The 24276-nt window shown below is 43.2% G+C and overlaps 2 protein-coding genes across 4 annotated transcripts in view; both read right to left on the bottom strand.

The window, feature by feature from the left end:
* Positions 1–6113, bottom strand: part of C9 (complement C9) — a 40890-nt gene extending 34777 nt beyond the window's left edge. The window contains exons 1-2 of the mRNA XM_036206924.1: positions 6022–6113; positions 2962–2985 (exon numbers count right to left, since the gene is read on the bottom strand). Of these exons, the coding sequence (XP_036062817.1) occupies positions 2962–2985; positions 6022–6104 (107 nt within the window). The 5' untranslated portion in view covers positions 6105–6113. The remainder of the gene's footprint in view (positions 1–2961; positions 2986–6021) is intronic.
* Positions 6114–12350: 6237 nt separating this feature from the next.
* Positions 12351–24276, bottom strand: part of Dab2 (DAB adaptor protein 2) — a 56085-nt gene continuing 44159 nt past the window's right edge. For all 3 annotated transcript variants that reach the window (XM_036207176.1, XM_036207175.1, XM_036207177.1), the window contains 5 exons: positions 23079–23232; positions 17744–18370; positions 17172–17281; positions 16311–16378; positions 12351–14255 (listed from right to left, as the gene is read on the bottom strand). In XM_036207176.1, coding sequence (XP_036063069.1) covers positions 16316–16378; positions 17172–17281; positions 17744–18370; positions 23079–23232 — 954 coding nt within the window. In that variant the 3' untranslated portion in view covers positions 12351–14255; positions 16311–16315. The remainder of the gene's footprint in view (positions 14256–16310; positions 16379–17171; positions 17282–17743; positions 18371–23078; positions 23233–24276) is intronic.

The following is a 24276-nucleotide window of genomic DNA, read 5'->3' as shown; positions in this document are numbered from 1 at the left end:
CACAGACCTGAGTACCAGGTGTGTGGAAGGCTAGATGCGCTTGGCTGTATCTAACAAGGGGAAGGTCTTTTGCCCTTCCCCTTGGCATTGTTATAAAAAGCCCTTTTGAATAAAACTCTAGGATGGTGGATAAGGATCCAGGCCCACTCAGGTCTATTCTGCATCTCTCTCCCCTCTTTATTTCTATCTAAGTCTCTTATCCCTCACTTCTCAAGAGTCCCTGGGGTAAATAAATGTGGGAGTTGGTCTCCCACAACTATCCATATCAGATAGAGTCTCACTTTTAAGTACATTTTAATGTAGTTATACTTTAAAGTATAACAAATACAGTGACATTGGTAAACACTGAGCACCCGGACTTCAATATATCAATTTTATGGGAACACAGTTCAGCTTATAAACCTCAAGTAGTTTCAATGAAAGAAAAAAAAAGCAACTCTTATATTTAAACCTCCAAGTGGTGTTGTTCATTTCTATTTCTTGTGTTTCAGGTTTGTGGACAGACATCTGTCTATTTGTTCATTTATAGAGGGAGTACTGCCGCAGTGTGCAAATGGAGGTCAGAGGACACCTTTTCCAGGCCATTTGTTTTCTTGTATCATGTGGGTTCTGGAGAACCAACTCAGGTCAGCAGGGCTGATGTCAAGTGCCTTTACCTGCTTAGAAAGGGTAGGCCTTCTATTACTGCTTTCTAAGTGCTTTCCTCATAAGCATTTTCTTTTGACGTTGAGTCATAAGTGTCATTGATGGTGATTCACAGATGGGAAATAAAAATGGAGGACCGTCCTACTCATCCCAGGTCAAACTGCTAATGGCTTAGGATCAACATCTGCTTTGCCTGGTTCAGTGCAGTTTGCTCTTGTCTCTGCTTTTCTCCTCCCTCAACTCTAACCATCTTTTAAATAAGCTGAGCAGTCACAGCTTGTTCAATAATTCCTGGATGGAATAGCTTCTAGATTTTTGGACATCTTGAGACATAGTGAGTTAGTAAGAAAGAACACAATTTATTTTTATATAGCCATCGGAATAAAGTACATCAATCGGACAACCTAGTGCTTACCTAGATTGACAGTAATCTACAACAATGATGCCCCATGGGGCAAAAAGAAATAGAAAACTGTGTCAGTCCCTGACTATTTTGTCCTCACTGTGTCAGGTGTCTGGCTCTCCCAACGCTCTGGAAAAGCAGGACTCTCAGGAATTAGCGGGGGAGACTAAAAGGTTATGCAAACAGAATGTTAGTGAATAAGCATGCTGCATAAATATTAGGACGGAAGATCAGTGACCTCAAATAACTCTGCCCATTTTCCCCCACCCACTCTGAGCCTGGCACTGCCTTGCCAGCCCCTTCGACTCACTCAGCAGATAACCTTGTGGAGCTTGTGGACCAAGTGTGCACAGCACTCACCACCTGTCTATCATCCTGCTGAGCTATTAAGCTGAGCAGAGAAGTGTTTGTTAAGCACTTTCTGGGTTCTCACATGAAATGTGCTTATCAAGTGCAGCCTCTCAAGTGTTTCCATCTCTGCTGGGAAGACACTCCCTAGGTCAAAGCAATGTACATCAGCACCACAGGGGATCTAGCTCTGGGCCAGAAATACATTAAAGGAAGGTCTCACCTTCCCACTAGGAAGAGAAGTTTCTAGAAAAAGAAAACCTCTGTAGCTGCTCACATTCAAGGCAGTGTGCTTGGCACAAGTGGGAAGATATCCCAGAATGAGGAGGAATCATTAGCCGTGGGGAAAGTTCAGCTAATCAGGACTGTATGCTAAATTCACATAGTTCATAACAATAAAATGAAAATATAACTGAAGTGCCCATTGTTAACATTTTAAGGCACATCCCTGAGTTTACAAGACTTATTCATTCCCAATGACTCAGCACAAAATGGCATTTACTGATGACCTACATATCAGGACTAGCTCCAGTCGCAACAGATATGAGACATTTCCATGGTCATACGCTCGTGGCTGAGACGCAAGAATCAAGTTTACACAAATTCGATATGAAGTATCTATTGAGACACATGCGTTTGGAGGAAACAGGGTCTGCCTTGGGTGCACAGCTGTGCAGCTGTGGAGACTGGATTCTGCAGGTAGCCTGGCTCCCGAAGCTATACTCTGAGTTATTATTTTCCTCTCAGATTGGATGTAAAACTTTCCATTCTACCCAGAGAAACATAAGACCTATCCTTCTGAGAATTCACCTTGATGCAAGAGTTAAAAATCCCCAGCAGTTTACTATTAGCAAAGCTCCAAGAACCTTGTGACTTCCCCCCTCAAAAGCTATTATAACTTCAGTCCCTTCTCCTGAACAAGGAGGCAGCTCAAAGCAAAAAGAGCTTGTAAAAATATACCTGATGCTTAGTGAATTCTTTCTATAGGCCTGGGGCAGAAGCTCTGAGTGCTTTACACACATGATAACTAACATTCACGTGAAAACACTACTGGGTAGATTCTGTCATCCTAAGTGTGTAAACTGAATTGTGCTCTCTCCAAAAGTGAGTGATATGCTGAGGTCCTAAGATCTGGTTGGTACCTGAGAAGGTGAACTATTTGTAAATAGGATCTGGATAGGAGTGACTGAGTTAATCACTGAAGTAAGCCCTAATCCAATACACCTGGTGTCCATATAAAAAGAGAAATCTAGAGGCTGGGAAGGCTCCATAGGCAAAATGCTTGCTGTGTGAACTTGAAGACATGAGTTTGATCTCCAGAACTCACGGGAAAAGGCTTTGCTTGGGTGGCATGTGTGGAGAGAAAGAGGGGGGAGAGAGAGAGACATAGATTGATTTGGGGACTGAGCATATATATTACCCAGCAGTAAAGTACTTGCTCCAGTATGGTGGGAAGGTGGTCAGGGAAAATAAAAAGAAAGGTGACCATGTAGTGACAGAGACAGGGTTAGAAAGCCAAAGTATGTCAAGGATTGCAGACCACCACCAGAAGCTAGGAAGGCCCCAGAACAGTGGCGGAGGGGTCTTGTCTCTCTCAACATCTTCTTCTCAGACCTCTAGCCTCCAGCCTGGGAGACAGAAAGCTTGTTTAAACTAATTAGATTTTGGACTTTGCTATGGCAACCATAGGAACCAACCACAATCAGTGTCTTATAGACCAAGGAAACAGCACAGGGACTGAGCTACTCATTCCAACCTGCACAGCTGGTCTACAAAAGCGGTTCAGTCTGCACACTTGATATACAATGGTGACTTGATGTGAGTTGTGGGTGTCTAGCTCCTTTCTGAAGAATATATATGCTTAGAAATCACTTGAGGGTCTGGAGAGATGGCTCAGCAGTTAAGAACACTGGCTGCACTTCCAGAGGTCCTGAGTTCAAGTCCCAGCAACCACATGGTGGTTCACAACCATCTAGAATGAGATCTGGCGCCCTCTTCTGGTGCTCAGGCATACATGCAGGCAGAATACTGTATATGTAATAAATAAATCTTTTATAAAGGAGTGGGTCAGGGGGAGGGAAGGCAAGGGGGGGAGGGGCAGGAGAGAGAAGAGGGGGATCTGTGGTTGATATGTAAAATAAATAAAACAATGCTTAAATACAAAAATCATTTGAAATATTGCTGCCAATATTCAAGCAAATGGTCTCACGTAGCCACGGAAGTCACTGAACCCTTCATCTTAACCTCATCCTCCACCAAAGGGCACAGCACAGAGTGTTCTGAGTGGGGACAGTCTGGCACAGGATGAAGGGCATGGCTATGAGAGTGCAGGATGCTCAGGAGAACTGGAGAGGGCAAATGCCAGGATCTGGGGCCAACCAGAAGTCTGCCTGGCCCTTCCTGGAACAACTGAGTGTGACCAGACCCAGGGGGGTGTGAACTTTAAAGCAACTGTGGGCTTCCCACAGCCTTTCAGTTTCGAGCTACAGTCTAGAAATGTGAGTTGTTTGATTTTTTAAAAAAAACCTAAGAGAGGGGCAGGTTAAGTACAAGAAAGCCAACGTAGCTACCAGTGACTGCCTTTGCACACATTCCTTCTGAGCTAAGATAACCCCCAAATGAAAACATTTTCTGAGCAGGATGATACTGCTTAGCTAACGTCAGCAGAGGAAGTGGATGGAATGGAGGAAAGCTGGCTGAGCACTTCTCCCAGGGCTCATGTGGGTCTGAGTTTCTCCTCCTTGAATCATCTCCTGGAAGAGGCAATCCTCAACACAACCAACACAGTCAGAAGGCTGCCTAGGAAAGTCAAAATAGACTTTGGTTAAACTGAGAGGAACTGGGCACATGTAGAGGTTCATGTGAACAGTGGAACCGTGTCCAGGAAGATGTTGGCATTGGGGGTATTTCTGTTCTGTTTTCAGAGAAGATTGTGCTGCACTGGATGACACAGGTTTGCGTCTTGTTCTGTGACATCCAGATGGAAGGAAGGGAGCCTCATGAAGTCATCATCTCTAGCAGTCCTAGATGCAAATGATGTTCAGGAAGCTTTTATTGTCCTGTTGATTTGTTTTCTGGGTGTGTTTGGTGTGGTGTCACGCTCTGTTTGTGTTGCTCCCACAGAATACCTGATGTGGGTAAATGTCGAAAGGGAGAGAACCCTGCTCACACTCTGATGACTACCATTTGCAAACAGCATGGCCAGGCATCTGGAGAGGATTCCCATGGCTGTATCATAACATGGGCACTAAAAACAGAAAGGGAAGTCCCTGTGTTCAGAAGGGGCACATGTGTTAGTAAGGAAACAAGGGTTTGAGGAAGGGCCTGGACAGACAGACCTGTGACGGGTCACTTCTGCTAGGCTTGGCCCATTCCTCAGAGATAGTCCACTCATGACTGTGGAATCCTGAGACCTAACCAGTTTGTACTCCCTAAGGGCTCCACCACCCCTTTCTGCTGCCACATAGGGCACCGACCGAGCTTCCAGCAATGCCGTTTTGAGGACACCCTCACACCATATGCAAACCATAGCGCAGTGCTGGAGGCATAGCCTTGGATCTGGAGAACCATGGCCATCTTGGGTAGAGCAAGCAGACCCTAAGACCCAGGACACAAAACATGAGACACGGGGTAGGGGATTTAGCTCAGTGGTAGAGTGCTTGCCTAGCAAGCGCAAGGGCCTGAGTTCGATCCTCAGCTCCACCAAAAAAAAAAAAAAAAAAAGGCTGGGCATTGGTGGCGCACGCCTTTAATCCCAGCACTTGGGAGGCAGCAGCAGGCAGATCTCTGTGAATTCGAGGCCAGCCTGGGCTACAGTGTGAGATCTGAACACCCCCCCCCCCCAAAAAAAATCAAAAACAAACAAAAAAACCATGGAGTACAATATGGGATGTCACAAGGGACAGATGACTAACCTTTACTTAATGTGGGGGCCCAAAAAGCCTTACAGCCAACAGTTAAATGTGTAGCCCAGAGCCGGGTGTTGGTGGCACACACCTTTAATCCCAGCACTCGGGAGGCAGAGCCAGGCAGATCTCTGTGAGTTCGAGGCCAGCCTGGTCTGCAGAGAGAGTTCCAGGAAAGGCACAAAGCTACACAGAGAAACCCTGTCTCAAAAAACAAAACAAACAAACAAACAAACAAAATTATGTAGCCCAGCCTGACCTCAAACCTCGAACTAACTCGTGACCCTCCTGCTTCAGCAAATCCTACCTGACTGCGCTTTGTCAACAGTTAAAAAGTATCAGGGTTTGAGATAACGGACGGAAAGATTAACTTCCTTCATTGTAAGCTTCTCAAACAGTAGACACTGATCAACACTGATCTTCACAAACTGGCAACAACCAGTTTTATTTCCTAATTCTAAATATTTAAACAGAATATCTTAGTGTTAGCATTTGAGCTCCTTCTCTAGAACAAAGTCCCAGAGGTACTAGCAGGCTTCCGTAGCAAACTGGCAGACACACCCTGACTTTTCTCACTTGTTTGGAAAGTTTAAATCCTGGGCATTTTATATATCACTATTTAACCTTTATTTTTTCCTACTTTGCTGTGAAGAGCTGGACCCTGAGACAGCGGGTTCCACAGCAGAATTCCAGAGCTAAACAGTCAGGCTACAGACTCACCTGAGAGTGGATCTTGGGGTCTGTGCGTTGATTTCCAAGATGGAGATCGCAATCACTAAGGCGATGGTCCTGCCTGCAGACATGGCGCTCCTCCTAGGAGTCTTGGGAAGCATTTCTTTGCAACCGGAGGGCAGGGAACAATCACTGCTGGGATACGTTCAGGGTTTTGTTTGTATGTGTCGGTGTGTGCTGCCAAGGTGAAAGTCCAAGCAGTGGAGAGTCATTTATTGTAATTTCGGACTACTATTTTCCCTTATTGACCAGGTATCATTGTGCAATAAAGCAAAAAAAAAATGCTGAAGTGGTTAAAAATTAGGAGCAGCCTTGTGTAAAAATCAAAGCAATCAAACAAGCAAAGTCCTAGCAGTTCTTTCCTTAAGAGACTCTGGAAGGAGAGATGAAGAGAGGCATCATTTATGGGAGAGGCCTTTGGATTATTCCCATAAGAAGACTAAGCTCAAAATAACCACAGAAATGGCCACGCTCAGAAGAGGACATTCCAACCTCCCCTCCCTCTGAAAATCACATGTGTGGTTTACTACCACATAAGCAAGGTAAAGTGTGGAAATGCACACTTTTTTGGTAAGCTTTACCCACCTCTTTCTTGTATGTGTAGTGGATTCTTCTGAAAAAATATAATGTAAGCTCCACAAGGCTTTAGCAATAGCCCCCAAATGGAAGGATGCACAGAGGATATCATTTTCCTCTGCCATTTAAAAAAAAAAAAAAAAAAAAAGACTGCTTGCTCCGAGTGTCCACATTCTCCGGGGTTGTGGAGAGCAGGAGGTTCTGGAAGAAGTGAAGAATGTGGACAATGCAACCTCTCTGAGAACACGGGGCACACAAGAGAATGACCTGAGATGTTGCAAATGTGGATGTCTGCTACTCCCCATCATACTCAGATTTAACTGCTGGGGCTTCTCAGATCCTTCTAATGTATGGCAAGGGTTGGGCCTGGGAATACACAATTGGAGGAGAGAGCAAGAGAGAATCTAATGGAGTTTTGTGGGTAATGTGTCACGACTTTACAGGGTCTCATGACACTATTCTTATCTTTTGTTTTGTTTTGTTTATTTGGGGTGGGGTCAGACAGGACAGCCCAGGCTTGCCTGGAACTCCTTGAAGTTCTTTTGCCCCCACCCAAGTGCTGGAATCACAGGTATGAGCCCATACCCAGCTGTTCCCAACATTTTTGTTTTGTTTTGTTTGAGAGATTTGTCTTAAACCCTTTCACTGCACAGCTGAGGATGACTTTGAACTCCTGATCATTCTGCATCCATTTTCCAAGGGCTGGGGTTGCAGGCATGCACCTTATGCATGGCTCTCTGACACAACTCTTTTTAATTTTTAAGACAGGGTTTCTCTGTGTAGCCCTGGGATGCACTCTGTAGACCAGGCTGGCCTCCAACGCTCTGAGATCTGCCTGCTTCTGCCTCTGGAGGGCTGGGATTAAAGGCATGCATTACCTCACCTGGCTGACACAATTCTTAAGAGACGTTCATATAATAATAGATAATTATTAATTACAAAAGAGCAAATCTCAGCTATTGGCATATGGATAGGTAAACTAGGCATCTGGTTGTGGGGATGACAGATCACAGAGCTAGAGATCTTGGGACCATCTTAATGAAAAGGGGATCCAATCACCTTTCCTTGATTCTCCTCTTTTTTTTTTTTTTTTTGCATACAGAGCTTGAGAGCCAATGGAACCAGCTTCACCCATTTGTGAGCTTACTGTGGAGACCATGTGCCTGCCTGACATGTAAGCCACATGAAATTGTCAAGCCATAAGATGATTCTTACAGGTGACATGCTTGCTGCTATGTCAGTGAATGAGGCCATGTCAGAGGGACACTTCCCGTGAGCTTTAGCTAATGACAGGTAGTTGGCATCTGGATTCCATCCAGATCTGTCAGCCATGTCTCAGTGAGTGTGTAGGGGACTCTTGGATGGTCTCTGTGGACACTTTTGGGGTGTCTATGAATGTAAGGATGTGAAATAAGTTAAGATAGGATGCTGTTTTATGTTAATGAGATGTTAGCTGATTAGACTGTGAGTCTTAAATTTGGTAAGTTGTCATGACTAAATACCACAAAATCACCTCTTCCCTGGAAGATTGACTATCTTGAGGAGTGGAGGGGGAAAGGATAGCTTGACTGATTGGTTTGAATGGGAGAATATTCCAAACTGCTACATGATTTTATCAATAGGCTATACAACACAACGATATGATGAGAATAGTCATAAGAATAACCTAGAAATTAATGATATAGACCACATAATGCATACACTCCATGAATAACATGGTTTTTATTTTTACAGTGCCGTTAACTCTTCCCGGCTCCTGACATCTATCACATATCTGACACATTTTGAGGTGAAGTTTGTGCTTTGTGCATATCTTAGAGAAAGGGAAGGTTAGGATGAATTAAACTAGAAAAGCAAAACAACATCTTTATTGGTATACACTAGCCACCAGAGATGAAAATGGGAACTTTATAACATATGGGCTATCTATATACGCAAATGAGTTTAATTCTCAATGGCCGCATCACAGAGTTGAAGAAATGCTGCACACTGAGATTATGCCATCTGTCCAATCTCAGCTAGGGATGAGTCCCTGGAGTTTGCTCTTGGTGTGTTAGGTAGGCTCTCCTACCACGCTCTGAGTCCTGTGGTCAATATTTTAATTAGGACTCTCTGTTGTGTCCATCCAGCATGGGGTTGTGATGACCCCTAATCAGTCTCCTCCCTCTAGTACAGGACCCTGGCAGGAAGGCAATGAACTGACTTTAATCTCTAGCTCTAAGAGTTTCCACCCTGAAGAGAACCTCATGGTCTTCTACTAGTAAGGAGATTTTCTTTCTCTTTCCTTTTTAAAAATTCCATTTATTCAAATTACCTTGGGAACTCTGTATTACTAAATTATACTTCCACAGGAACAATATAACCCTTTTCCCCATTTGGAATGGTAGAGACACATATCTATGCAGAAAACCTGGCTGGGGTCAGCGTCAAATTCAGGTTTTAGGTGCACCTGCTCACTACCATCCCTGATGCTTAACAAATGTAGCACCCCTGTGAGTGACATGCGTCTTCAATGATTGGAGGTCCACACTCTTCATCTTATATATTAAAATCTGCTTTCCTCAGCTTTGGTGACCAAGAACCGAATTCTCCCCCTCCTTTGCTAGGTTATCTTCCCTGATCATCACACAGATGGGCAGACCTCAGTGACCTGGTGTCTGGTCTCACTTCTTACTTTACTTTCTCTTTAAAAATCTGTTCTTAAGAACAATTTTCAGATAAAGGGGTCTCAGAGTATGGTGCAATGAACCTCCTTTACCGGAATCTGCTGGTCTCGCATTTTAAAGGTGGAGCCCTAGAAGTAACCATTGACTATGTACATACACTCACACAGGGTGGAGGATGGAAGTTACTTTCCTGTTTGGTAGTCCTGGCTCTGAGGTCAGATGCCTATTACTCTGCGCTTCTCTGAGTGTTTTCCTTCCTGAAGCCAGCTCATTCCCAATGCAGGCTGAGAACTGCTGCCCAGATCCCAGGGTCTTTTATCCTTTTATCAAAAACAGATATCCTCTCCAGCTTCCAGCTTTATCATTTCCTAACATGTAAGCACCCAGCCAATCTCTCAGTTCAGTGAAGGAAGCAGGAGGCAGATGTCACGTCAACCCTCCATTTCCCTCCCTTCTCTTCCTTTCCCTCTCTGTGAGCTCCTGTGTCTAATACTGTCATCTTCCCGACTCCACATGAAAATTTCTGTGGCACTCAGTCAGTAAAAGGGACGGGGGAGCACTTAGAGATCATATTCTAAACATATCTGTGACTCTGCTACAACCCATTTGGGTCACCCTTTAACTTATTCCTCTTAAAAACAACCAACAACAAGCTAAAATACTAACTGAAGTCAACCGTTGTATATATCCATGACTGGAAAGAGGACTAATGTAAACCTATACAAACACCACAAGGAAAACACAGTCATGAAGACTTTCAGAATGGGACACGTATTTTGTGTGTTTGTTTGTTTGTTTTTTTACCTGTTAACTATTTCAGCCTTCATTGGTTACTGAGAAACCCACATTGTGTTCTCTGCAGAGAACAGCACTGCTAGAACTTCAGTAGAAAGTAGAAGTCTGTAACTCGGCACATAACTCCAGTAAAGCAAGGACAAACAGGCTGGGGTACTCAGGGGTGAGATGACAAATGTCTGGCCCTGGTCCATCAGCATCACTGTAATTAGGACATGTTAACAGACCCACTGCTGGTATGTAGTGATCTTCATACCCCTGTGTGTCAGATAAACTGAGAACATGCATTCTAGTTATTTTTTAGCAGAGAAGAGTAGTTAAAAACATGCCATTTCCCGGCAAGTATTAGGTGCTTTGTTGTTGAGCAATCACTTTAAAGGATGATAGCTTAAATATTTACCAGGAACATTTGGGCAACTCCCATCTTTCAGTAAAAGACTTTATTTTGAACCTATTCCAGGCTTCTGGGTCAGAGTCCTCACTCATCAGGTAGTTCCAAGGTGAACCACATTTCTGAGTTGGTTATGGTCTGTTCCTTCCTGCCTTGCTGCCAGTACAGGAAGACAGAGCAATGCCCCCTGACTTGGTGGAGGGCTCTGACATTGTGGGAGAAGAGTACCTACTATAACAGTTTTGCCACAAAAATACCCACTAGAAAAACTCCCTACACTCTAGAGCAACGTCAGTCATTCTAAAACCTGGGTGCCAATTTCATATGAGCTGTAGTGGATACAGATTTACCTCTTTGGATTATGTATCAGCAGAATGGAGTTATTACTCATAATGAGCATAGCCTTTCTCCAGTGAGGGGTTATTGTAATAAAAATCAGTACCTTCTCCCTTTGGGTTGCATTTGTGTACAAAATCTTAGGGTTTTCTGGCTGTTAACATTCAACCTTTTGCTTCGGCACATTGGATGCTTAAAAGAAGCTTGAGGTTCCCCACGAAGTATCACTTTCAGGAGAGGTCTGAATGCCATTTCCACTGAAGAGTACATAGGATAGATTCGCTCCCATTTTCAGGGCAGCTTCCATAAGTACATCCCGTTTGGTCCAACACTGGTTCTTATTGCATTGCGTGAATAATGCAGTTGTACATGAGCACTGCTAAACCCCCAGCATAAGTTTACATATTGAGCCACACGGAGAGAGAATGAGTTCAGAGAATTAAACACACAGAACACCCAGATAAACCAGATAACCTGTGGTGTGTCCTTCCCAGCAGCCCTCAGCTCACCCTCATCTGGGGCTCATCTCCACCAGCCTTCTTGTTTCTCTACTGTTTTCAGCTAAGGGGGAAGAAGGCAGAAGACCCAAACATCCCATAATAGCATGCACCACAGGATGGTTCCTCCCCAGAATCTTACTCTTTAAAGTTGTTAGGTTCAAAACCCAGTCTTTTGTATTTTCCTGAGCCTGCTTTAGGATTTGTTCCAGGTCTTTGTTGAAATGGGATCCCTGAACATCAGAGACAATGAATTAAACAAACTTGGATTTCAATTGATGTACTTTTTTTTAAAATGTGGAGCTGAGGATCGAACCCAGGGCCTTGCGCTTGCTAGGCAAGCGCTCTACCACTGAGCTAAAACCCCAACCCCATGATTGACTTTTCTTTTTTTTTTTTTTTGGTTTTTCGAGACAGGGTTTCTCTGTGTAGCTTTGTGCCTTTCCTGGATCTCGCTCTGTAGCCCAGGCTGGACTCGAACTCGCAAAGATCTGCCTGCTTCTGCCTCCCAAGTGATGGGATTAAAGGTGTATGCCACCACCACCACTTCCCGGCCCCTGGACTTTTTGTACCAGGGCACCATGACTGAGTGTCCTTGGCTGATCACTGACCTGCCAGCCTGACACTGCAGGTTTTCTAAGTGGCTAGTAGCCATCCAGACTAACCCTAAACATGTGTTTGGGTGGGGTCAAACATGACTGAATAACAGAGAAGCAAAGGACAAAAGGCATGGACCAACACTGTCCAGTGACTGTCATGTGATCTGTAGCAACTCCAATCTATTAATTCCATTCAACTCCATCTACTAACTTCATTAAACTCATAGAAAGGGAATGCATGTGGATGTGAGAGGGAATAAGGAAAGAGACTGGATACTTTGTGTTTCTACATCATGGACTTCCATTTTCTCTTATTGCTACGACAACCCCAAATGTGTACAACTAGCAGTTCTCCACCTTCTAGCTGGTGTGTTTTACACCTTGATAACAGTCCATCTAAAGCATGGGTCAAATACCAGAACCAGCTAACAGTGACATGAGATTTTTGTCATTCCAGTTTATTGAATGAGTAAATTTATAGCTTTATTTGCATACAGAAAAGTGCACAAGAAGACAGGTATGCACAAAACAGTTGTGTGGCTGATCATCATTTTCAAAAACTCGAATCTAGAAATAGTTACCTCCAGTTTAGCACATCTTTAGGTATTTGGAATTGTAAAGTATGATTTCAAGTCTCTGTTTATAGTGACTGAATAGGAAGTTAGACAACAAAAAGAACATATGCCATAGATAATTAACAATTAGCATTAAACAGAAACCCACAGGACTTCAGCTTGGATCAGTTGGGGCTAATCAACAGGGGTTCACAAGACCAGCTTCTTGTTTAAATCCTGAGCAGTCATCTTCTTCCACTGAAAGGTAAGATTGCATGAACACCCACAAGACCGGAGCATTAAGGGTCAAGAGAGAACATGAAAAAATGCTTAACATAAACTAAAGAACTCTAAAGGGCTTGGCAGGGACCAACCCTTCAGTCCTGTATAACTGCAAATGCACTGCATAGCTTTCCAAGGTGATGAGGGAAATCTTGCAGGCAGGTTTTCGATAACCTCGAACATCCGTTCATCACCCTCTCTCCTCTCATTTCTTATGGTCTTAGTAACTATAGGATTGCTGCTTCAAGGCAGTTTTCCAATTACTTGGTAAAGGCATTGCATACCTCCAGTGAGGACCCAGTGTGTTTGGTACACAGAATCTAGTCCTTCATTGCTGAGCTGAGTCCAGTTCCTCTCCTGTGTTAATTTGCTCTTTGGAATTTTAGTTTAAGAGAATGGCTCCCCAGTCCACATGGAGAATGAGGAGGGTGGACCTTCTGAAGTCTAGATGCAGGACGAACAAGGACTGGAGGGGGGTGTGTGTACGCTCCAGATCTGTGAGTCATTTAATGCTTTTTGACCCATGAAAATCTGTTCCTGGGTATTGTTTATACAAAGCCAGGAGCAAAATGGACTGACGAGAGAATGAGAGACAAAGACAGGGAGAGATAAATGGGTCTTTTCTCTCATTTAAAATAGCCAGCAGGAGGTTAAGAAATGGAACAGCCTAGGTCCTGGGAGAAATCATCAGAATGAAGAGAAATCATCCTTTTTTTTTTTTTTAGTAATGCACACAATAATCATCTTTATTGAGAAAAAAATCACATGATATGAAATTAGGGTCATCAGGGAAAATTAAGGCCATAAGGTCACCAGGGTCAAACAGCTACAAAATGTCTGGAATGAAAACAATTTGAGGCCCCAGGGAGAAATTGTTTTATTAGCTTTGAATAATGCCTTGTGTTTGGAGACAGAACTTTCTCCTCTTCAAGTCAACTGTAAGCACCTCTTCAGGCAGGACTGGTAAATGACACAATTAGCCAAGAGATCGTCATCTTGAAATGGTCCTCGTGTATACTTGAGAAGTTAGTCTTGCTTTCATTTTACTCCAAAAATTCTTTCTGAGTAGAGGTTGAAAGCAAGGTATTTTGCTGTCCAATTAATCGAATGTTTAGGTTTATGCTGTACACCAGGAACACCAAATGACTTGGAGCTATGAGGATTTGGACGTTTACTCAAGGCCGTGTGATATGAAGGGTTAAGGTGGCCGCACCTCCCAACTGGAGAGTAGAAGGGGAAGTATCTGGAAGGTTCTAGGGGCACAACAGACAAGGATTTGGTAGGGAAGCTACTTCATTTATATTTGAGCTAGAGATTTAGGAGCTTAATTTACGTAAAGCCATAGTTTCAGTTTAGCTTTAGCATAAAGAAAGTAAAAGGCATTTTACAAGAGGCAAAGACAAGTAAGGCAACGGATAACATGTCAAAGGCGGAACACAGACAGAGGTCAGCACGTTTCTGGCTATCAGCTTTGTCCTTGGCTAGTGCCGGTCTCTTGTTCCTCTTGTTGTCAGCATAACAACTTCCTAGAGAAACATGTAGAAGAAAGGTTAGGATATTCGGGTCCAATATCAATGTATTACATATTAAAAGATCATTTTCAAATGTTAGCCATAGTACATCCCAGAGGTGATGTGGAGATAGAACAAAACAGTGCTATCCACTAGATGTGATAGTGCATGCAGCTGGTGACCTCTGCACTCCAGAGGGCCGAGGAAGGAGGCACAGGATTTAAAAACTATATAGTAAAACTAAGGCCAGTCTGAACTACAGAGTGAGGCCCTATCTATACTAAATATAACTATATCTGTAAGGAATTAACTGGGTCGGAGTAACTGAACTGGGAAGGCCCGCCCTAAATATGGGATGGGGATCCTTGGAATAGGAGCCTGAACTAAGTAAGGAGGAGCAAGCTGAGTACCAGCATTCATTCATAAGTCTCTGCTTATTGACCATTGGTGCTGTGAGACAAGCTGGTCCATGTTTCTGCTGCCATGCCTTCCTCTATCATGATGGACTTGAACCATGAGCCCTCTATTTCTTCCTTTTGTTCTTTCTTTCTTTAATTTATTTTTATTTTATGTGCATTGGTGTTTTACCAGAATGTATGTCTGTGTGAGGATGCCAGATCCCCTGGAACTGGAGCTACAGATAGCTGTGAGCTGCCATTGTGGGTACTGGGAATTGAACCCGGGTCTTTTGGAAGAACAGCCAATTCTCTTAACCACTGAGCCATCTTTCCAGCCCCAGCCCTCCACTTCTTAGGTTGCTTTTCTCAGACATTTTGGTGCAGCAACAGGACAAGTAAATATTACACTACCCAACCTATTAATTGTGCAGGTTGTTATTATTATTTTTTGCTGTTAATCTCTGCATCTAATTTATCAGTAAAATTTTAGTCATTTATGTATAAGAAAAAACAGATTGGCACCAAGTCATAATTCATGGTTTCAGAAATCCTCAGGGAATTTTGAAATGCATTCTTCATGAATAATGAGAGATAAATATTATTATTATTATTACTATCATATGTGAGGAATGTTATAGTAATACTATTATTATTATTATTATTATTATTATTATTATTACTACTATTATTATATACTATTATATATATCAAGATGGAGTTTAGCCTTGCTTGGATGAGGAAATATTGAAATAAAATGGGTTTGGATTCATTCATTCATTCCATTGTTCTACCTCTTCTGGCTGTGGTGTTATATGCTTCATTTTTCTCTTCACTTCAATGTTATGAGATTAGAATACAATTGGTGTCGTTTATTGATGAAACGAACAGATCACATGGAACCCTGGCAGAGATTCAGCTTTTCTAGGATAAAGTCCACTAGAGATGGATGGAATAGTCAAGCCTCCCTCTCACTCCTTTTGAACTTTCACTGCTTCTCAAGGCAACATTGACAGCTGTCACCTGTGTCAGGGTAACGCATCACACCACAGGGACCAACTTGAAATTACCCTTGAGGAAAAGGATGAAAGAGAAGTTGTATTGTCATCTGGTTAGCCGACCTATCTGATGGCTTTAGAAAGCCCTTCAAACTTGGACATTTTATAGAGAGCCAAATTGTTACTAGGATGCTTCCCCTTCAACATGAATGCTTTTTTAAAACATAGGTCTGGGAATGTAGCTGGGAAAGTGGTTCACTCATGAAGGCCCAGGTTTGATCTCCAGGACTGCATAAAACTTGGTGTAGTGGTGCATGTCTGTAAGTCCAGCACTTAGGAGGTGGAGGCAGGGGATTCAGAATAAGATCACTCTCCAATACAGACAGAATTTGAGATCATGTTCTATTGCATAGACGTCCATATAGAACTAAAGTATCAAATATACAAGATATAAATTTATATCTCTTAGCTTGACTACTGTTTGTAAGAATTATTTTCCTAAATGCTCAGCCTCATTAAATTATCAAGAGTTTTGATTTTCATATGTATTACTTCCAAATTACACATACTTAGCCTCTTTCCCATTCTAAAAATAAAACTTCAGCCTTTACCCTCCATTTCACAGTTTCACACCATTCACCACTGCAAGAAAATGCTAAATAGGTTCTTCCACTTACAGAAGCTAGGCGAAAGGATTTCCAAAAGGACTCCTGTGGGCATCAGAAGATGCAGGTTGAGAAGCCACCTAAAAGATAAAAACAACACAACAAACACTATTATAGCCATAAGAAAAAAACACATGATTGAACCTGTTTCATTTAAGCATCACTTAGAGCAGTGGTTCTCAACCTTCCTGATGCTGTGACCCTTTAATACAGTTCCTCATGTTGTGATAACTGCCAACCATAAAATTATTTCATTTCTACTTCATAACTGCAATATTGCTACTGTTATGAATTATAATGTAAATGTCTGATAAGCAGGATATCTGATATGCGACTCCTGTGAAAGGGCCAGTCAACACCAAGGGGTTGCAAACCACAGGTTGAGAACCACTGACTTGGATCATAAGCCAATCAGACATTGTACATGTCTAACAGTGAGCCTTGTCTACTTGCTTGGAAATGATGGTACATATTGTTTGTTCAAAATCAAGGCTGTAGGGAATTGCATTTGCTTCCCTCAGCTTGGAAGAATGGATTTGATGAGGTCTAGAACTAACAATGGGAGATTAAGAAATTTATCTTTAAAGGTTTCTAAAAGACTATTTTGATCCAGCTTCTCTCGTAATGTTTTCAAAAGACAGATTAAGTGAAATACAAAGGAAGGTTTTTGATGGCATTATTCCTCAAGTTCGGGAGATGATAATGCCCGTGAAACATCTCATTCCAGCTTGGCTGGATGTTCACACTGTGAAGTTTCCTAAGAATACATCATAGGCAGTAAATACGCATTCTCAGCAAAAATTTACTGCATAAAAAAGGGAGATTCAGGGAGCTATGAGGTATGCGGCATGCCATCCAGGATTTGGTACTTACGGAGGGCTGTGATGAATTGAAGCCTCCTTTAGAGAACGGGTTCTCAAGTGAATTGTCAGGAGACTTGGTACCCGAGAGGACACCTTGCCTGGGAGCTGGCTTTGGCGGTTCTGGAAGGCAAAGGACCCAGGCAGTTAGTAGACAAGCTTTGGTTCCCACGCAACACATTCCCTACTGGCTTATCTTTGAAACTTAATTCATTCCCACCAGAATGGAAAGCTACACACAGACTTTATCTAAAGTGGAAGACACTCAGAAAGAAGTTCCTTGTTTGTGGCCATGGGATATGGGCTAGATTATCATTCACCTCTCTATGTGTCACAATCCATCATCACATTTCTATAGTTCTTGGAAGCCCTTTCAAGAATGGTCACTGGAGGGCAGCATCGGGCCAGTCCTTGGGATTGGCTGAGGTAAAGGGTTCTGGGTAAATAGTTAAATTACTTCCACAGCCCTGAATACCAGAAGAACCACAATTTCAACTCTTGATGGACATAGACGGGTCCCCTGAGCTCCCCATGGGACTGTATGACAGCTGAAACATTAGTTAGTCGATAAGGGAGCAAACTTACCATTAATCTTGCTCAACAGCTGATTGGCATCAAAATCATCATGGTCTCCATGCTCCTGAGGAATGCCAACTTTATTGCTGAAGTAACTGGAGAAGGCACTTGAAGTCCCAGTGGGAGGGGTCTCTCCCTTCCTTGAGGGTATAATAGGTGGCTGCCGCAGCTGGAAGTCCTTAAACATTTCCTTCACTTCCTTCACTTCTTTGTCCCCAAGTGGGTCTAAGCCAGTGAAAGCATCACTGGGGATGTCCTTTAGTGGGCCATTTCTGGGAGGTGGTTGAGGAGGTGTGGCCAGAACAGAAGGAAGCATTTGAGAGGACTGAGTGGTTGGGGCGGGAGGTGGGAAGGCGTTACTCTGAAAAGGATTCCCCAGAGGGCTTGGGGATGACCAAGCATTGGGTGCCACAGGTGCAGGAGAACACCATACTGCAGGGGCTGGAGGGGAGACTGGGGCTGCAAATGATGAAGGTTGATTCCAAACTTGAACTGCTGGGGTTGTACTAAAAACGATTGGCTGACCAAAACCTGAAGGCTGGCCACTTATTATGGCTCCTGGGACCACAGCTGGAGAGGGGCTGAAGACAACAGGGGTCCAAGATCCTGCTTGAGGGGGTGTTACTGGAACACCACCTGGAGGAAGAGGGAGAAATGTTATCGAGAGACAAGCTTGAAGAGGATACTTTTGTTTTATTTTTATAACAGTGTACTCATTGTATAAAAAAATCATGAGTTTAGTTGTGACATTTTCGAATATAAATTTAGTATACTTTGGCTGTATTTGTGCCTTTGACAATGATTCTTGAATTTTAAAAAGCATGACTTTCTGGGAATATTTGTAGACCATTCCCAAGGCAAACTACTCTATGAAGTTTTGAAGCTGATTCAGAAATAGTGGCTTCAGGAGATGAAATCACTCTGAAGGTTAACTCATTAGCACTGTTTAACTGGTGTTCAATCAAATGCTTGTTGTATATTCTTCCTATCACACTTTTTATTTCCCTCCTTAGAAGAGTAATACACCCCCTAAATCCCTAATCATGAATAAATGAATGCTTCTCAAAAATGTATTGACAAACCTCCAGCACCCCGAACTTGCGAAGAGCCAAGAACTGATTTGCCAAGTGGACAAATATGCAAATCACAGTGACTCGTAAGTAGTCCATTAAGATAACGCAGTGCTCAGAGTCACTATTTAGTCTTTGCATTTAACAGGTGGCTCCTGCTGAGGACTTATGGAAATCAGTGATCATGGATGGACACTAGTTCTCCAAGAGGGTCTCTCCTGTTTCAAAGTTTCCCTCCTTTTCCATGCTGCCAAAGTTGACACAGCTACATAAAGGAAAGATAAACTTAGCTGGGGCCCAAGTTTAGACTTTTATATATAAAAATGGAAGAGAAGAGGCTATTATCTCAGGAAGGCTGCTTCCAATAAAATTGCTTCCTGCCATGTGTCATTCACTAAACTTTGCCAGAAGTTAGAGGAGAGAAGTTAGAAGAAGGGGGAAGCAGCCCCTTTGTGGATAACTGTGGCCTCTTCAGAGAGTATTATCTGCAGAGCTTGCCTCCCTGCCTTGTTCTTCAGAATGTAGTTGCCTCATGAGAACCCAGGCCTCTCCAACCTCTGTTCCTTAGGCAGATTCATGCCTTGCATCCCATTCTAACACAGAACATTCATTCGCTCTACTCTCTCTTCCCAGTTGTGTTAACGAATGAGTAAAACATCACCATTGAGAAAAAAGCCAAAGCACTAACCATGTGCTAACCCCAGTCCGGCCTCATCCTCAGTCATGGACAGGTCCTGTTCTACCCTGGAAACCTACTTGTTCTGAGGGTCAGAGCAAAGCATTCTTTCATTATCCAATTTCTAATTCAAACAAGAAAAGCCTTCAAAGTTGGGATAGAAGAGATTTGTTGCTGTTGGTTTGTTTGTTTTCAAAATGAGAAGAACTTGGAAATGGGTTTAGGGGCTAACATGGGATCACCTCTTTTGATCTTTTTGGCATTTGATTCTTTTATTATTATGAATGCTGGCATCTGGTCAGGAATACATCCACTCTCATAGGATGGCTACCTTTCTTGATCAACATGCCTATTTCTTGCTGAGGGAAGCGAACCAAAAAGACCATCAAATTGGGAAGTTCATAGGCGATGCCCACAGAGACAAATTCATGTACCTTGGCCCTGACCCCTGCACATTATTCTCCCATTTTGACCTCTTCACAACTATGTGGTGATATATTGTTGCGTACCCTAATAAAATTTGCCTGATGATCAGATAGACAAAGGAACAAGTCACTGTCATGCCTTACCTCTAGGACGCCTCAGCCTGAAAAAGTCTCTAGTTCCTGTGTCTTCACACCTTTATATACCTGTCTCTGCCCAGCCATCACTTCCTTCTTAGTGCTGGGGTTAAAGGCGTGTACTTCCCAAGTACTGGAATTAAAGATGTGTGCCACCATTGCCTGGCTCTGTTTTTCTCCTAGATTGAGTCAATCTCTTGTAGTTCAGGGTAGCTTTGAACTCACAGAGATCCAGACAGATCTCTGCCTCCAAAGTGCTAGGATTAAAGGTGTTTGCCACCACTGTCTGGCATCTGTGTTTAATAAAGTGGCTTGTTCTGTTCTCTGATCTTCAGGCAAATTTTATTAGGGTTCACAATATATCACCACACAGCTAGGCATAAGAAGCAACTACTTGTGCAATGGGAACTTGTAGTTGGAGTTTTTCTGCCTGGCCCACAGTCAGGACAAATCTCTCTTACCACCAGGCTCATAGATGCTCAGACCCAACCAAGTAAACACACAGAAACTTATATTGCTTACAAACTGTATGGCCTAATTCACATATCAATTTTACAGACACAGGAGCCAAGACTTAACTTGCTTTATAGAACACATTCACAAAAAAAAAAACAAGACATGGCTTCTCTTATTAAGCCTTAAAAGTGGGTTTAGTTTGAACAAAGTTATCCACAATGTTTCAAAACAATTTAATGTTGTGAATGGAAGGGTCATTTACTAATAATTTCAACCATTCAGAAGCGCAAAAATAAATAGATAAAAGGAAGCACCCATTTACCATCCTTCATCCTGAACTTTCCCTTGTGAAACCCTTTAACTCTAGTCATAGATGGCATCAATGGGAGTACCATTTGTAAAAAAAAAAAAAAAAAAAAAAAAAAAAAAAAAGAAAGAAAAATATTACATTTGCCAGGAAGCAAGGGCTTGGTAAGCCATCATTTGTGCCAGCCTTCATTCCCATATCCCAGACTCCACCCATTACGCTTCTAAAACATTTACAGCCCAGCTGTAGAAAGTAGGGGCAAGGACTGAGGAAAAAGAGAGTATGGGCATAAAGCATTAATTTTATTACCTTCTGAAGCTAGATCAAAACACAGGGTACAAGTCAAAGCCTAGGGCTCAGCTTCCTGTAATGCCTTCTCCCCGCCCCCCCCAGATCTCCAGAGAAGACAGTCCCCCAGCTGGGTCCAGCGGAAGCCAGACCTACAACCTTCCATGGTTTGGCTGAGGATCACTGCCAATGGACAGGGGCTACACTGTGGGGCTCAGTTTGAGTTCCATGTCCAAACTTGGAAGAATCATCAGTATTCTGCAGTTGTATACCCCAAGGCCTCAACAGGGGCATCTCGCCAAAAAGCCTCACTTCGTCTGAATAAATTAACGGTTATAGGGTCCAGCTGTATCTTCAGGCTGACTTGTTAAATATTGGCTGGAAGAATTCCTCAAGGCATTGATATTAGACTGCAGAGCTCTGGGATGTGATCTAGTCACAGCCCCTGAATGTAAGTTCTCTGCCTTTCTCTGAAGGAAAGACACCAGCTGCTTCACTGTGGGTACAGGGAAATGAGCAATGCCAAAGAGGAGGCTTCCAAAGTGCACAACGTATTTAGAGAGAGTCTCTCGATGCTATATCGTTGAGCAGAAGCCTGGAACCTACTGACTGCTCACACTCCCCTGGATTTCAACTACTCAGCATCGGCAACAACCCCTCTCATCCCTACTCCAGACATGTTTAGACAGACTTATTGTGGCAGAGAGAAATTCCTCTCCTTTGTAGGAAAACCGCAAAGGAGAGAAGAAAGGAAATAAGGGAAGAAAAGGATGTTGGTGACTGATTCCGTAGAGGGTAGGAAAAGCCATGATCTCCATTCAAATCTTACCAAAGGGCCAGAGAGTCCTTCTTGATCCTGGATCCCCCACCTCCCAAGCCAGATTGTACTTGAGTTTGCACAGGTACCCAGAAGCAAGCAAACAAAGGGGATCCCCAGCAGGATGGCAAGGACTATTGTTGGGGTTTCTAACTGAACTATAGAGCCTGAAGAGAACTAGAGGCTGTGGAGGAAGAGTAACAGGAACCAGCCCTCAGTCAGTGCCCTTTACCATCATCCTCAGTGGATGCAGCAAGCCAGAAGTATAAATATAAATATATAAATACACACACACACACACACACACACACACACACACACACACACACACATATGGTTTTTAAAAACAGGGTTTCTCTGTAGCTCTGGCTGTCCTGGAACTCACTCTGTAAACCAGGCTGGCCTCGAACTCACAGAGATCTGCCTGTCTTTGCCTCCTGAGTGCTGGGATTAAAGGTGTGCACCACCACATATACTTAAGCCCAGCACATACCATTTTCTAAGAAAACCCCATCTATGTTTCTTCTATCTTTTTCCCCTAATATTTACCTCCTAGCTCTACTTACATGCTTTTCTAGAAAAAAATTAATTATGAATTGCTAAGAGACAAGTATTCAAAACCAGATCAGGATTCATGCCCATCCTACTTAGACCTAGGGGCAGAGCTGAGCCCAGAACTTAGTTTCCCTTTATGATTTAGCCTTACTTGTGGCTTAACCTATCCCCGCCCTGGGGTGCATGAGAGGATCTGAGCCTTGAGGAGATAGACTTCCTTCTATCAAGGCAAATGGCATGGAAAGCATGCATACTCCTTCCTACTTTACTCCATAGATAGCACACAAGGCCCTCTCAATGCATCTCCTTTTCACCATTGAAGCCAGTCTGACTTCAGAATCCTTTACAGCTGTCTACTGAAAGCCACTGCCAGCTTTTTGTTGACACGCAATACTGAAAATGGACTTCTTGTCACGTGGCCCCTCAAGAGAGCTGAATTTCATTTACCAGGCAGGAATGTCACAGGCGTGTGGCCTGTGCAGGAGCAAAAGCAAGAGGCGTGTTGCTTGACGTCTCCCATCTTACGCCCACCAGCACAGGAAATGCCTTCTTCCTGTGTGTCATCATTGAGTGACAGTAGCAGAGCCACATCTAATGCCAATTCTGGTAACATACCTAGACCTGCAAGGGGCCCCATTGGGGCAGGAGTACTTGATTTGAAGAGATCCAAAGGATTGGTCTGAGGGGCCGCAGGTTGTCCTGGGGGTGATGTCTGGCCTGGAGGTTCTGAGGCAAAGATGTCTGATGCAAGCAAGTCATTTGCTGACGACTGACAAGGAGGGGAAGGAGGAAGAAGAGTTACTTGGGTAGGAGGCAAACACAGCTTCCATCTGTCTCCTGCTGTTAACCCCAAAGCTAACCTCCACATAAAGGAAAATCTTCTATTATTGACAAATGATTGCTTCTACCAATACATAAAAGAGCAAAGGTGAGGTGTGTGTGTGTGTGTCGGGGGTGGGGGAGTGGAGGTGGAGGATGGGGGTGGGGTGGGGCAGGTAAGAGACACAGATGGCTGCAGTGAGTAGACAAATGGATACCATCTTGGACTTGCAAAATGAAATCTATTTTTCTCATTTTATCCTTTTATGTCAGTCTGGTCTCCTTATTGGCTAAAACTTGAAGCTGGGAAAGAAAGGTCAACATAAGCATCCTAAATAATTTCAATGATTCCATTCGATCTAAGTCAGTTTTGATAGAGATGATACTGCTTTCATCATTAGGTAAGACTACACATGTCCATGAGAGCTTTGAAAAAAAAAATCACCTACAGATACTGCACTTGGAGTCGCCTTTGAATGAAGTTGGTAATAGTAATTGTGTAAGTTTCTAGGTCAATGGGTTATTAAATCAACATTTACATTTAAAAGAGGAGACAGACTTGAGAATTTTATACCACCACCATGGACATCAGTGATGATGGGTGTGCAGGACATGTGTTAGTGTGGGGACAGGACCAAGGGAATCACAAGAGCTCTCTCCCTCCCATCCCAGAACATGACAATCAAACTTACCAGAGGTACAGAAGCATAGCAGCGTTAACAATGGAAAAAAAAAAACAAAACAACAACTTGTGTTTAGTTTAGTATTAAGTGACAAGACATGCAAACGGAAAGCGGATGTGACAAACACTAAACACTGCCGGGGATGCTGAGGAAGAATGTTGACTAGAGGGGCATATTCCTGGAGGGTCGATGTGTCTTAGCCCACCTTCTACTTCACAGCCACACAGGAAACTAAAAGAGCAGCGGGAAGAGAGCTTGCGTCACACCACCCTCTGGTACTGAGCATGCACTCTGCTAATGGGTATGTGGAA

Source organism: Onychomys torridus, chromosome 15 (assembly GCF_903995425.1).
Source record: "Onychomys torridus chromosome 15, mOncTor1.1, whole genome shotgun sequence".
NCBI classification, from domain to species: domain Eukaryota; kingdom Metazoa; phylum Chordata; class Mammalia; order Rodentia; family Cricetidae; genus Onychomys; species Onychomys torridus.
The sequence above is the reverse complement of the archived record's forward strand: the minus strand, read 5'-3'. Positions and strand labels throughout refer to the sequence as shown.